Consider the following 12978-nt stretch of genomic DNA (forward strand, 5'->3'; position numbering starts at 1 on the left):
AGCCTCCATTCTTCTTTCTCCTCTTATTTTCACTCTCGTATCAAAAGCAATTTTCTTTTTTCTATGGGGCTGCTTAGAGTAATCGTGTCATGGTAGTCAGTTATCTTAGTGCGAAAGGTGATCAAGAAGAGCATGAGAGGTGAGGGCTTAGCTGTATCCTAGAAGCAAAGTTGCAGTTCACCCTTCTGCACTCATATTTTTACACATAAGGGCAATTGTCACTTTTAAGAGCGACATAGTACGCACCTCTAAGCAAATTCAATTTTTGTCACCACTATGGACGCCATTTGGATCATGCAGAACTTTTAACATTTTCTCCTTTAAATGGATGGTTGGAAGGATAACCAACTACACAACATTTGGCTTTATAATGCCACAATGGTCATGTTAGGGTCTGCCTCAATTCTTCTTTAGATTACTATTATTGGGATTAAATTTATTTGAGAGATTAGAATTTCCCTTCACGTAGAATGATGCAAATTCAGAGAGATTGTTGACAGGTTGTAGCAATCGTTGCTTTTCCTTTTGGTCGACCATCAAATTTACTTTACTAATTGATGGTAAAGGATCGATGGCCAAGATTTGGCTTCGTATAGATGTGCATGTCTCATTCAGTCCCATGAGGAACTGATATACTATTTTTTGTTATGAATGATCCATAAGTGGATTGGGGAATTATAGAATATGATCCCAATTTATCCCATAAAGCCTTGAGATCGATGAAATAATTGGCCAAGGACAATTGTTTTTGTATATGCTCTTTTCAAATGGAAAATGTGGGTTGCATTACCTTGAGAAAATCTCTCCCCAAAGTCCACCTAGATGTCCCTAGTTGTTTTATCATAGATCACATTGTTTGTTATATTTTTTGTCAAAGCATTGAAAAAGTAATGGCAAAATCATATCATTGCACATGCTTCATTGATGCAACTGAGGAGATGATGATCCTTGACATGGTATCGATCTAACTACGAAACTATATTTATTCTTGGCACTAAGCACCATCTTCATTGCTCATCTCTAAGTTCAATAATTATCGCATCCAAAGGGGCTGACACCAAGACTACACCCGAATTATCTAAGTGGTTCAGGAAGTAGGGCAAGATGATTGATGAATCTCCTTCACCATTAGGATTTTGTGTTATGGGTGTTATGCTCATTGTCATGGCGGATAGTGAAGGAGAGTGAGAGATGATAAGTTCAAAGGAAAGAGAAAATTTTCTTTTGGTATCACTGCTTTGATACCATATGGAAGGGTGAACCAAGAATGGTAAAACTATGTTACTAACTATTTCATTTGACATCAATCATATATATACACTCAATTGTACAGATCCCAAGCTTATAGGGATGAGAAAAATATAAAGGTAATTATAGTTACAACATTAAATCAAATAGAGGAAAAAAGATCAGTAGTGAGTAGTGATGAAATTCAAATCTTCAAGATTTTCATATTTTCCTTTTATTTCTTATCTCGAGGAGATTGCTCAGCCTGTAGATAACGTCTTCATCTTCTCTTGTACAAATCAACCAGTTGTGTTAAGATCAGTCAATTATAGATAATGTTCAAGAGTCTAGACCTAGGTCTGATAGATAATATTTTCCTCTTCTCTTATACAATCAAGACTATGATTATACTCTCCTCAACGGAGCTAGTATTCATGTAGTTTGGTCTGCATACTGATACAAACAAAAGTGTGTGCTTTTGATAGATAGATTACCAAAGCGGAAAGAAAATTAAGATGACAGTACAGGAAAAAAAAAGCAAAAGTCAAGTTCTCAATCAAAGGCAAAGGAAGAAGAAGAATGATAACAAGAAATTGGTGAAAATTGTCAAGATATATAGAATAACAAGTACAATGACAATGGTGAGCATGTTATAATAATTCTTTAAATGACCAACTTCCTAAACTTCTGCAGAAGTCTATATACTACGAAAATGGACACTTTTGAACTTGTACAGAAGTTATCACATAAGGATTTTTAAGTACAAACCAATTCCTCTACTCGTCCAAAATTGTGGCATATTTCTTCTGTTCTTTTGTTCCTTTGATGATGGTTTAGATTGTAAAGTGTGGATAAGGAACATGATTTGAATATTGTGAAAAGAATAGATTATGCAACAAATCTTGAGGGGGTGGTTCGAATATCATTTTGCATGATGTTTAAACATAGTGTTTATTTTTCCTTTAAAGGATACATTAATATCATAAATTCTAGATCTGATTGTGGGATTTAATTAAATAATACCAATTAACTTGCAGTTGACTCCAAGTTATAGGGTAGGGTCTTGAATCAGACATGCTCATGCATGTATCGTGTATGAAGCATCATGTTACCTAGCGAAACCTCTGATTTTGGACAATGTGCAATGTGGTGAACAACAATCAGCAGCCTTATGAAGATCTTCTATTGTATGCACGCATGTATGCATCTGCATAAATGCTTTGCTTAATATTGATGAGTCTGATTTGTTTATAGCTTTTATGTTGGCTAGAATAGGAGTTAGCAATCTATGCAAACAATCTTAGAGCAAACATGCACATCTATATATCTTGTGAAATAAGCTTGCATATTACCATACCAGGATTCAATTTTCTATTGAAGTAATTAGGTGCAATTTATGTAAATCAATTTGAATATAAATGGGATATATATTCAGATTCAGATGTAAAAACTCAAAACCAAATCCAACCCATACAACTAACTGAATATGAAAGGTAATATATACCAAGCTCAACTGTACAGATACCCTCCCGGGCATTGAACCCCAACCCATGCTTGTCATCCCTAAATATAATTAGAAAGATAAAAAAACCAACCTATTTACCCAAACTATCATCAAGTTTCCTTAAGTTCTAAATAGATAAAAAATGATCCATTCCGCTCCAAAAATGACTAAACAAAAATGTTTTGGGAAGAAAGGACATTTTACTTTCTTTAGGAGGAAGAGATGCTAGATAATGCTTTTAAGCATCAATTCTAAAGCCTTTAGACTTAATTGGTAGATTACATACACAATATAAAAAATTCACACCTCCAAAAACAAACCACAAACCACACCTCTATGCTTCTACACCCAAAGTGTGGAGACTCCTTGGGGCAAGGAGTAATCCCATTGAGTTCTATGCTGACAGAACAATGACCATAAGTACAACAGACAGGTCTTGGGGTGGTTTTTCCATGTAAATATATATAAAAAAAAAAAACACGCCCCTATGCCCCGCCCCCTCGCGTGTGTGCATGCACATTTATTGAAAACCAACAAGTCAAGTAGTGAAGTGTAAAACTCACCCAACACACAGTCAGGTGGAAAAGATAAGTAAAAGAAAAAAGGTTCTCCAAATTGAGGAACTGCTTTCCCCTCTCGATGGTAAGGGATGAGGATAAACTTCACCCTTCATTAATCCTCACCTATTATGAGGGCATTATAAATAGCTCTCACAGTGAGCCCTTGCTCCACCAACTGCAAGAGAGAGAGTTTGAGAGAGAGATTAAAGGAGAACCGCCATCGTTGGAGCGTCGCCGCCAGGAGAGGTAAACCCTCCTAGTGTTTTAAACTAATACCAAACTCGGTTTGGTTTAAACTGATTCAGGTCAAATTGCAAAGAGTTGAAATGATCAAACTACCCTTGTGTATAACCTAATATTCAATTAAGTAAATGAGCATAACTTTGCACCCCGAACTCAGAATTGAATGAAGTTTGATGTGTTGGGTTCATGTCATGGTTTTGATCAAACTAATGGCATAAAAATTGGGGTCTGATAGACCACCTTAAGAAGGATATTTTAGTAATTTTGATTATATATAATGTTTGTTTATTAATATAAGTATGCTTGTGTGAAGATTATACTCTATTATTAGAGCTACGTCAGACTTAACTACAACTAGAGTGCAACGTTCGCATTCGAGGTAAGGGAAATTATAAGTATTTTAGTTAATAAAACATTGTATGCTGACGCATTTGTAATTTAGACCACATGAAATCATGTTTGCTTAAGATCATAGTTAAATTCTATTGAGTTTTCAACTACATGATAGAAATACAATTTTCTTGTGATTAGAGACTTAATGCATGTGAATTAGTCTTGAATGACATAAATGATTTCATGTATATATGATATTTCAGTATGAGTTGCATGTATTAAATTATTGTATGTTAGATGAAATGCATACTTGAGTTGTGAAGAACTTATAAATACATGCATGGGAACAGAGTTCTTGAGATGAGATTTGAGTCCCATAATAGTTACAAAAGTGTTATTGTACTTGAAATACTATAACATACTTAGAACCCCATAAATCACTGGAGAAAATAGTGGAAATGGTTTTCTGATGGCCATCATCGATCGAGCCACCACTGTTGGGGTCATCAAGATTTATAGATGTATAGAGACTACATCTCTAGATGCTTAAAAAAATGGTGAACCTCAAAACATTAGGACTTGTCCCTTGAAAATACTTTAATGAGAATGTCTCTTGAGAACATTGTTGGAAGACAGTGAAAATGAACTCAAGTGAGAATTCATGTGAATGCATGAGATGCATATATCCTAGAAAACTTTAGGGTTTCACCAAGAGAATTTAGGACTCTAGAGTATATTAAGATGTAGCATGAAGTATAAAACCCCTGGGGTAGGTATAGCTCTAGACTTCTGACTTGATGACTCGCTATCGGGGGTCCTACACTACAATACACTGAATGAGAGTGGTTCATAATCTGGTCAATATCGTAGAATTGAGGTATTCTATACGGGTTGCTACACCCATAGTACGTTATTACCGATATAGCCGAAATAGATAATAGTTAGTATTGAGATGATGCTAACTTGTGATAATCGAGTGAGAAACTGAGAGAAATTAAAAGATACAAACATGTGTGATAAAAAAATAAAATAAGACTAGGAGCTTAGAGCTCACTATAGTTGTAATTTGAGTTTATTTCTTCTTATAATTTATTTCTTACTGAGTTGTACGCTTGCCCCTTTAATTATTACAACTATAGGTTCCAGGTAACTTGAGAAACAAGACTTGGTGTTAGAACGTTGTTAGTTTATGGTTTTTGTGAGATTTGCTTTATTTGAATTCAAATGATAATGTTTATTTAAAAAAAAAATGGTGCCATATTTTTGGTGCACTACTTTGGTATTTTTCTTTGAAAAGTGATACCCACAAACCCTGACTCCCAAAGTGCCTGTTCAGAGTGTTACATGAAGTGACATTTTTTAGTGAAACAAATAACCAAACTCATGTTTTACAAGGTGCACCAACTCTGTTTCCACTTATAATGTTGAGAAGACCTCCAAATAACAATTCATTCTAAAGCATCACCATTGTCACTGACATGATCTCACTTAATTCGTTTTATCTTAACAATGTAAATAATGTGTTCACAAAATAATTTTTTACCGATCCAAACAGAAATTTCAGCAAGAAAACTAGCTTCTCTACACTTTCACGCAAGAATTTATGGATTGGGCAGCCAGAAGTGAAAAGAATTTGAACATTTTCATTACTAAAAAGAGTTTAGACGGAGAAACCTAGTTTATTTCTCAAGTTTAGATAATATTGTTGGCAACATAATTTGTTTAAGCAGATTCAGTGAAGCAAATGAACTCTATGGCACTTTTTCTTTAAACCAAGGCGAGTTTGTTACAACCATCTGAATATTAGCATTTTTTCTTTTTCTTTTCTGGGTGAAAATCTGTGCAGAGTACCTATTGAACCTCCCTAGTAGTGCTTAAAACACGGCTAACCATGACTGAAGAAAAGCTAAGAGGGCAGAACTGCTTCTGGAGATGAAGCATTTGGGTGTGAATGATCGATGCTTAACAACCACACAGGAGCTTCAATCTTTCCAGAACATGACGATCCATAAAATACTCCCTCACCCTCTAGGTCATTTCTTACAGCATCCATAAAGCATCACTTACATTACTAACAAAAAGTACTTCAATTACATATAAGGAACGCACAAAGAACTGAAATTTACTCATTTGAATTATAAAGACCTTGCCCTTCGTCTATGGAAAAATAATCTGCAACAATCCGCTGATATGTAAAGGTGTGAGCTTTTCCTTTTTACCAAAAAATCTGCTGTAAGCACTAACCTCGGGTTAGCGTAAGAAATGACCTAAAAGCAGACTTTGTGAATTTGTGCCAACTTGGTCACAGATGTGCAAATATTTAACAAGAAAAGATATTTATTAAACGACTAGAAAAAAGATTCCATATAGGATGAATGTTTGGCAATGTGGTTTAGCATGCAGAAAGCATGACTTAATATAGCAGACTGCTGTACCACGAAAATTCTGTAACAGCACTATCAGAAAGCTATTGCAAGAAATGGGTCAGGAAAGAAAATAAAGAATACGGAACATCACATTTCCCTCATCTTCAAGCAAAATTCATTGCCTACTTAAATCTTTCCATCCACCTCGTGAAAAAGCCTGCATCTCATAATACCTGATCAGCTTACTTGACATACATAGTCTACTTCTCTGCATATAATATGATGGGGACCTAGTCTATCTGTAGAACGGGCACATAGGGAAACAAACACTACAATTTTAGATTGGAAGTTGCAAGAAATCCATAGGAAGTGGTAGAAAGGTTTATGCCATAAGGATCATGCTACTAATCTTCAATATGCAAAAACCTCACATCCAACCAAACTTTATTAGATTAACATACAACCCGGAGTCTAGGGATGAATAGAATCTAAGAATGGATAATCAGTGTATCCAACAACTGGATCTGGAAAATAGAAGGTTAACCTGTTGTACTTATTAAGAGGTGCATCAAGCTCGAATCTCTTAGGCAAGTCTGGATTAGAAATGAAGTATCTACCAAAAGCGACTAAATCTGTGGACCCTTCACCGACTGCTTTGTTACCATCTTCCTTGTCATACCCTCCAGCAACAATGAAAGTCCCTCTGAAGGCTTTCCTCAATGGAAGCAAACTGTGCTTAGTTTCTGTTTTCTCATCAGGAACGACCATCCTTGGTTCCACTACATGTGCATAGAGAATTTGGTACTTGTTTAAAGCTTCCATCATGTAAAGCCCGAGAGCTTCTGGATTCGAGTCACCAGATTCTGCATAATCTGCAAAAGGTGAAAGCCTTATGCCAACTCTATCTGCTCCAACTTCTTGGCAAACTGCTTCAACTAATTCCAGTACAAAACGGCACCGGTTCTCAAGACTGCCTCCATACTCATCTGTCCGGTCATTGATGCTGTCTTTCATAAACTGTTCCGGTAGGTAACCATGGGCACCATGGATCTCAACTCCATCAAAGCCTGCAGTGTATTTATTTGCTCAATGATCAGTGCACATTTCTACACACACACACACACAAACGCACACACACATATATATATATACTATGTCACAGGGACTTGGCCAACTAGGTGCAGCACCCGCGTCGACGCGACGCTGGTGCGGCACCCGGTGCAGTCAACCTGACCTTTATGTCCAACTTTTGGACTTTATATATATATATATAATTTTTTATATTTTTGCCACATCCCCGCACCCAAGTTTTTTGAAAGTGCCGCACCCCGCACCCATGTGACATTTATATATATAGATAGATAGATAGATAGAGAGAGAGAGAGAGAGAGAGAGGGCTAGCATGAACCCTCATTCCTGCGAACAGAATGTGGAGGATCGCATGTCATTTGATTTCATAAAAACAACTTTTGGAGGCAGTATGGTCTTTAGTAGTGGCATTTTGTGGTCGGAAGAAACTGTCTAATCTTTTGATTGCATGGTGCTGGTTGGTTCGCAGCTGAGTTCACACAAATAGATTATCAAGTATATATTTGTGACATTTACAATGAATCAAACAGTGGACTGCTGATAGCTCATAAAGAACAATGTATATTTGCAGTTAGTAGATTATCATGCAGTAATTTTCTGTTCTTTATAATGTGCCTGGATAAAATTTGGACCTTAAACTTGGCATTCTATAACATCTCTTACACCAGCACTAACAGAGAGGAGAAACTGTAAAAGGTCAAAAATCAGAAAGGATGCCTGAGGAGACTTACCAGCCTCCATAGCATTCCTGGCAGCAAGTCTGAACTGATTAATAACTTCAGGAATTTCTTCTGTCTTTAGCCGACGAGGTGGAGAGTACTCTTTCCCGTCCAGTGGGTTAATGGATTTCAATCCCTTGTCGGTAGATGAGATTGGAGCTTGCCCATTAGGCTGGTATCCTGTAAGCCATAAGCATTTTCCAGAAGTCTGAATTTTGAAAGGGCAATAATATATATATATATATATATATATATATATATATATATATATATATATATATATATATATATATATATATATATATATATATATATATATATATATATATATATACATACATGAAAACTCGGAGAGCGTAGTAAAAAATTAGGTCATGCATTTAATAGTTGGTTTAATATTGAAGACACAAGGAAACTATGAGATCATTCCATGTGGGCGCAAGCCGGACCAAGAATGTCATTTCATTTCAGAACATGGTTGAATTGACTTTGCAGGAGCCAGGTCATTTTGGCAAGATTTCAATTTGACTATAAATGTTTTATTCAGGAAATGCTCCTTGAATAAATTAAATAACTTTTGAAAAGGTGAGGGATCAAAACTCTTTGTTTGAAGAAGAAACAAGGAAGATCACGATGCTTTAAGTTGGCAGTGCTGTTTTTCTTTCAAGGGCCAACTTCTGATAAAACTAGCAGGTTTGGTACAAACTATCTGATTTGAGGATGTTGCTGAACTTCTTAGTCAGGCCAAGCCAGAAATTATCGTTCAATTCAGAATGTAAATATGCATAAAGAAGAATTGCTCAAATCCATTTAGTTGACTGACCTGGCAGAAAGGTAGTTGGATTTGTTCTAACTGAAATAAAACATTGGGAGCACCTAGCAAACATTGGGAATCATGATTCCCAAGAAAGGTACTTCATAAGTGGGACGCAACCCGATTTCTAAACAAACAAGAGCCAATGAGGAGTCAAAATTCTTGTTCTTGAAAATCACTCCTTAAGACACAGGTGTCTTGATTGATTGGGGATATGGAAAATTTGGGTCATGTTTCTGGAAATCATAAGTCCTGGATAAAACATATGTAAAGTTATCAGGACCCATCCATAACCAAGTTTACCTGGCAAAGACGCTTGGTGGAGTCCCAAGGCATTGGGTTTGGGAGCACTGCACCTCAAATTCAATTAAAACTTGTTGTCCCTACCTCCAGATTATGATTTTATATATTTCTTCCCACTCTGGTAACTATGATACTAAACCACAATACCTTGTCATGATATATCAATCCCCAGAAGCTAGATCGAATAGTATAGAAATTTTCAGCATTCTATATTTTATCATCAAAATATATTTCACCAGGGCCTATAAGGGCATTGTAAGAATCAATGGTCAGTACTAGACAGATTTCAATCCTTAGAAATCACCTGAATGTTAAACATTAGGACATGGCATAGTAAGCAACCCATGTTGGGCATGTTCAGAAGGAAATTCTCTGCTTCTCATGATTGGATCTATGCAGGAGACCACAATAAGGTGTTGCCCATTGTGCTGAAGTACACACACACTCACACAGGAAGAAGGGAAGAATTTAAGAACATACCATAACTAGAAATTCTTCCAACATGCCAAATCTGGCAGAAAAATACACCACCCTTCTCATGAACTGCATTAACAATTGGCTTCCATGCCTCTACTTGCTCTTGTGTCCAAATTCCAGGTGTGTCAGGGTATCTTCAATAAACACCAAGAGTTTGATGATTAAGGTTAGTTAACAATCAATCCAGTGAATGATGATCATAGCATTATTCAGCACTAGAAATCTGAAGAGAATCAAAACAAGGTAAGCAAAAGAGGAGCAACAATGAGTTGAAGCTTCTACCCTCGGGCAGTCTCTGAGACGCATGTGGCTTCAGTTATTAGAAGGCCACCCTTAGTGGTTCTTTGGGAGTAGTACAAGATTGCATGAGGCTGGGGCACATTCCCATAGGACCTTATTCTGGTCAATGGTGCCAATACCATCCTGAAATTCATAAAAATGTATGTCATTTCCTTGCGCATGCACCTTTTTTTTTTGTATAATCCAATGAACAAAAAAACACCATCACCCACTGCACATTGGCTGGCCTCCGGTTGGTAAAACCCTTGAGGTCCCTCCTGCCCACCGAGGACCGGAGTACACCCAGCTTCGACCTTGTGGCAAGGGATGCCACCTGTGGGTTTCGAACTTGTGACATCCCGTCAACTTGGTGACATTCACAAGTCACCCTTACCAGAGTGGGCTGTTTTGATCAAAAGAATTAGTATGTGCTAAAAAACAAAAAGGCTGATTTGGCAGCTTTTTGTTCTAATACATGACTAAGAAAAAAATATGGGCATGCATGTTTGGTTGCATCTCATGTGATTCCAAATCACATGTGGAAGATAGAATCACATGCAATTTGGAGTCGTGTTTTCAAATCACATATTCCACGTTGTGATTTAAAATAACATGATATTCACTTCAAATGTGATTTCAAATCATGCACATTCCATTTCTCATTTCCATTTTCTGATGTTTGGTTGCAAATGAGATTCATGTTTTCATGTGCATGAAATTCTTAATCTCATGAGAGGTTACCAAACATGAAACTTTCATTTTAATCAACCGGATATTTTTATAAGGAATCGAAGATGTGATGAGTTCTTTCACGAAATCCCAAGTTTGTTTGGAAACCGAATGTCCGAGGGAGTTTATGCATTTGGAAAGCCAAATCGTAGATTTGATAGTTACCACCATTAAGATAGATGTGGTAGCTACCAAAATTCACTCTTTAGTGCAAATATAAAGAGAAGATATATATAGCCTCACTTCTGAATCTCCCAAATGCATAACCTTATCCCATCTGTCAGTTTCCAAACAGTCTTTATCTTCTACCAAATTTGCTATACATGGAGGTTATTTAATTCCTTTCTTAATTGGATGCATAAAATATCATCATCCAAACTACAAGCAAAAAATGACAAAGAAAACAGAAAAAAAGAAAGAAAGAAAAAAGCAAATTAAGAGTCTCAAAATTACGAAACTGACCTGTGAGAGAGTGAGAATTTTCCCATCTGGTGTGGAGTCAAGAGTGGTTGTGATGGTGCCACTGGGGAAACCATTTTCTCTCCCTCTCTCTCTGAGAATTTTCCCTTCTGGTGTGGAGTCAAGAGGGGTTCTGATGGTGCAGCTGGTGTAGCCATCGCCTCTCTCTCTTGTTTTCTGAATGACTCCTTTTCTATAAGCGCATACTTTATGCAAAGAAGAGGGGCTTGGACACATTTTATAACTCACAGTCTACCTAAATGGTCACTTGAGGTGCTTAAATAACCATACCGTCCCTTGGCTTATACGCAAATGTTGCAACCACGTTTAAGGGTATTTTAGATATTTTGGACGGTACACTAAGAGCCAACGGCATAGCCAAGTTGCTTTCTTTTTTCGCAAGTTATAACCTTGTGATCCACATTTCTATTCCATTGCCCAAATCGAACACGTGCTGAATAGCCAAAAGTGTGTGGCACGTTTTCCTGTGAAACCACATTTCACCTTATCCCTGCTCCATAACACGTGATCGCACGAGCGTAGTTTTTTTGTTTCATGCGCGAGGAAGAGAAGCATGCGTAAATCTCGTGAAATTTGTATTTCACGTAGGCGTTTCAATGGATCGGGGCTGGTTCGGACTCACGTGAAATTAGATCCAGACCTTATTTCAGATAGGTACCGGGTCTAGACTCGGGTCCAATAAAACCTACTATAAGAAAAGCCATACTTGAATCCTTGACAGGTAAAATCATATTTTTTATTTTTTTTACATTGAAAAATTGTGGATCTTAACCGGAACTCAGGTCGGGTTTGGGTCAGGTATAAAATTTCACAAACCATATCTGGCTCCATATATTAAACAGACCCTTTGGGTTGGACCCAAATTATAATCTGACCTTATTTATCACCAAACCCTGACCCTATAGGGTTTGATGCGGTTCAGGCTCGAGTCTGGTATGAAATTTCACAAACCATATTCGTCTATGGGCGTAGCTAGGATTCATGTGAGGGGGGAGCAAACAGGGGTGTAGCAAAAAAAAATTATTTGTGCGATAGTCGGGGATTCGGGGGCAGTGCCCCCGAAATTTTTTTTTTTGAGATAAAATAAAAAATGGCTACAATTATTAATAAAAATCTATTTCATATGATCAAATCAAACTATTTGCTGCAGTCAGGGCTGGGCTAGGACTGGGCTGGGCTACAAAAATGGATAAAAATCTATTTCATATGGAATCAGGGCTGGGCTAGGACTGGGCTTTTAAAAAAATAAAATAAAATTTTAACTGTTTCGGGAGGCCCCAGTCCTGGCTATTAATCAGACCCTTCGAATCTGACCTAGAGACCTTATTTATTACCAAACCCTAACCCTATAGCCTTATAGGATTTGGTACAGGTCGGGTCAAGGTCAAACCCGACCCATTGACACCCCTAGTTTCACATGATTGTAGAATCTTATGAAATAATTTTCATAAGAAACAATCTTGTTTACTCACAATGTAAATTGAGCCCCACATGCATAAAGTGACATTGTGCACTTATTATGAGGTTTCATTTTGAAGAGGGAGTGACAAAGTCAATGGGTTTCACGTGAGAAAAAAGTAGGTTTTTGCATTTAGGAAAAGAGCCCAATGACAGAAAAGATGGTGGGAAATTTGTTCCCGAACGGATTTTATATGAAACCCACAATCAACAGTATTTTGGCTTCTCATTGACCGCAGGCCCCACCAAATCCCAAGCTTCAGCGTGTTTGTTGCACCCCCCCCCCCCCCCCCTCCACTCAGAAAATGCTCATTTTCATATGAAATAAAATTGTTTCGTATGAAAATAACATGAAACAAAACACTCCCTAAATATCCAAAAAATAAGCACAGTATGA

General features: G+C 37.1%; 1 protein-coding gene across 1 annotated transcript; it reads right to left on the bottom strand.

The window, feature by feature from the left end:
• Positions 1–6614: 6614 nt before the first annotated feature.
• On the bottom strand, positions 6615–10084 carry LOC149847511 (putative 12-oxophytodienoate reductase 11). Its single transcript, XM_089997067.1, has 4 exons — positions 9918–10084; positions 9639–9769; positions 8054–8221; positions 6615–7300 (listed from the first exon to the last, which is right to left on the bottom strand). Exons 1-4 carry the CDS (start codon positions 10082–10084, stop codon positions 6705–6707), a joined length of 1062 nt encoding a protein of 353 aa, XP_089853193.1. The 3' UTR covers positions 6615–6704.
• Positions 10085–12978: the final 2894 nt, after the last annotated feature.

Source organism: Nuphar pumila, chromosome 2, assembly GCF_984573655.1.
Source record: "Nuphar pumila chromosome 2, dmNupPumi1.hap1.1, whole genome shotgun sequence".
In the NCBI taxonomy this organism is placed as follows: Eukaryota; Viridiplantae; Streptophyta; class Magnoliopsida; order Nymphaeales; family Nymphaeaceae; genus Nuphar; species Nuphar pumila.

What these genes read in the sequence shown, in the direction of transcription:
- LOC149847511 (XM_089997067.1), bottom strand. Translation starts at nt 10,084, where the DNA reads ATGACATACATTTTTATGAATTTCAGGATGGTATTGGCACCATTGACC. An exon ending in GTCTCAGAGACTGCCCGAGG is followed by an intron (nt 9,770 to 9,917) that starts GTAGAAGCTTCA and finishes TGTTTATTGAAG; the next exon opens with ATACCCTGACACACCTGGAA. An exon ending in CAGGAATGCTATGGAGGCTG is followed by an intron (nt 7,301 to 8,053) that starts GTAAGTCTCCTC and finishes AATACACTGCAG; the next exon opens with GCTTTGATGGAGTTGAGATC.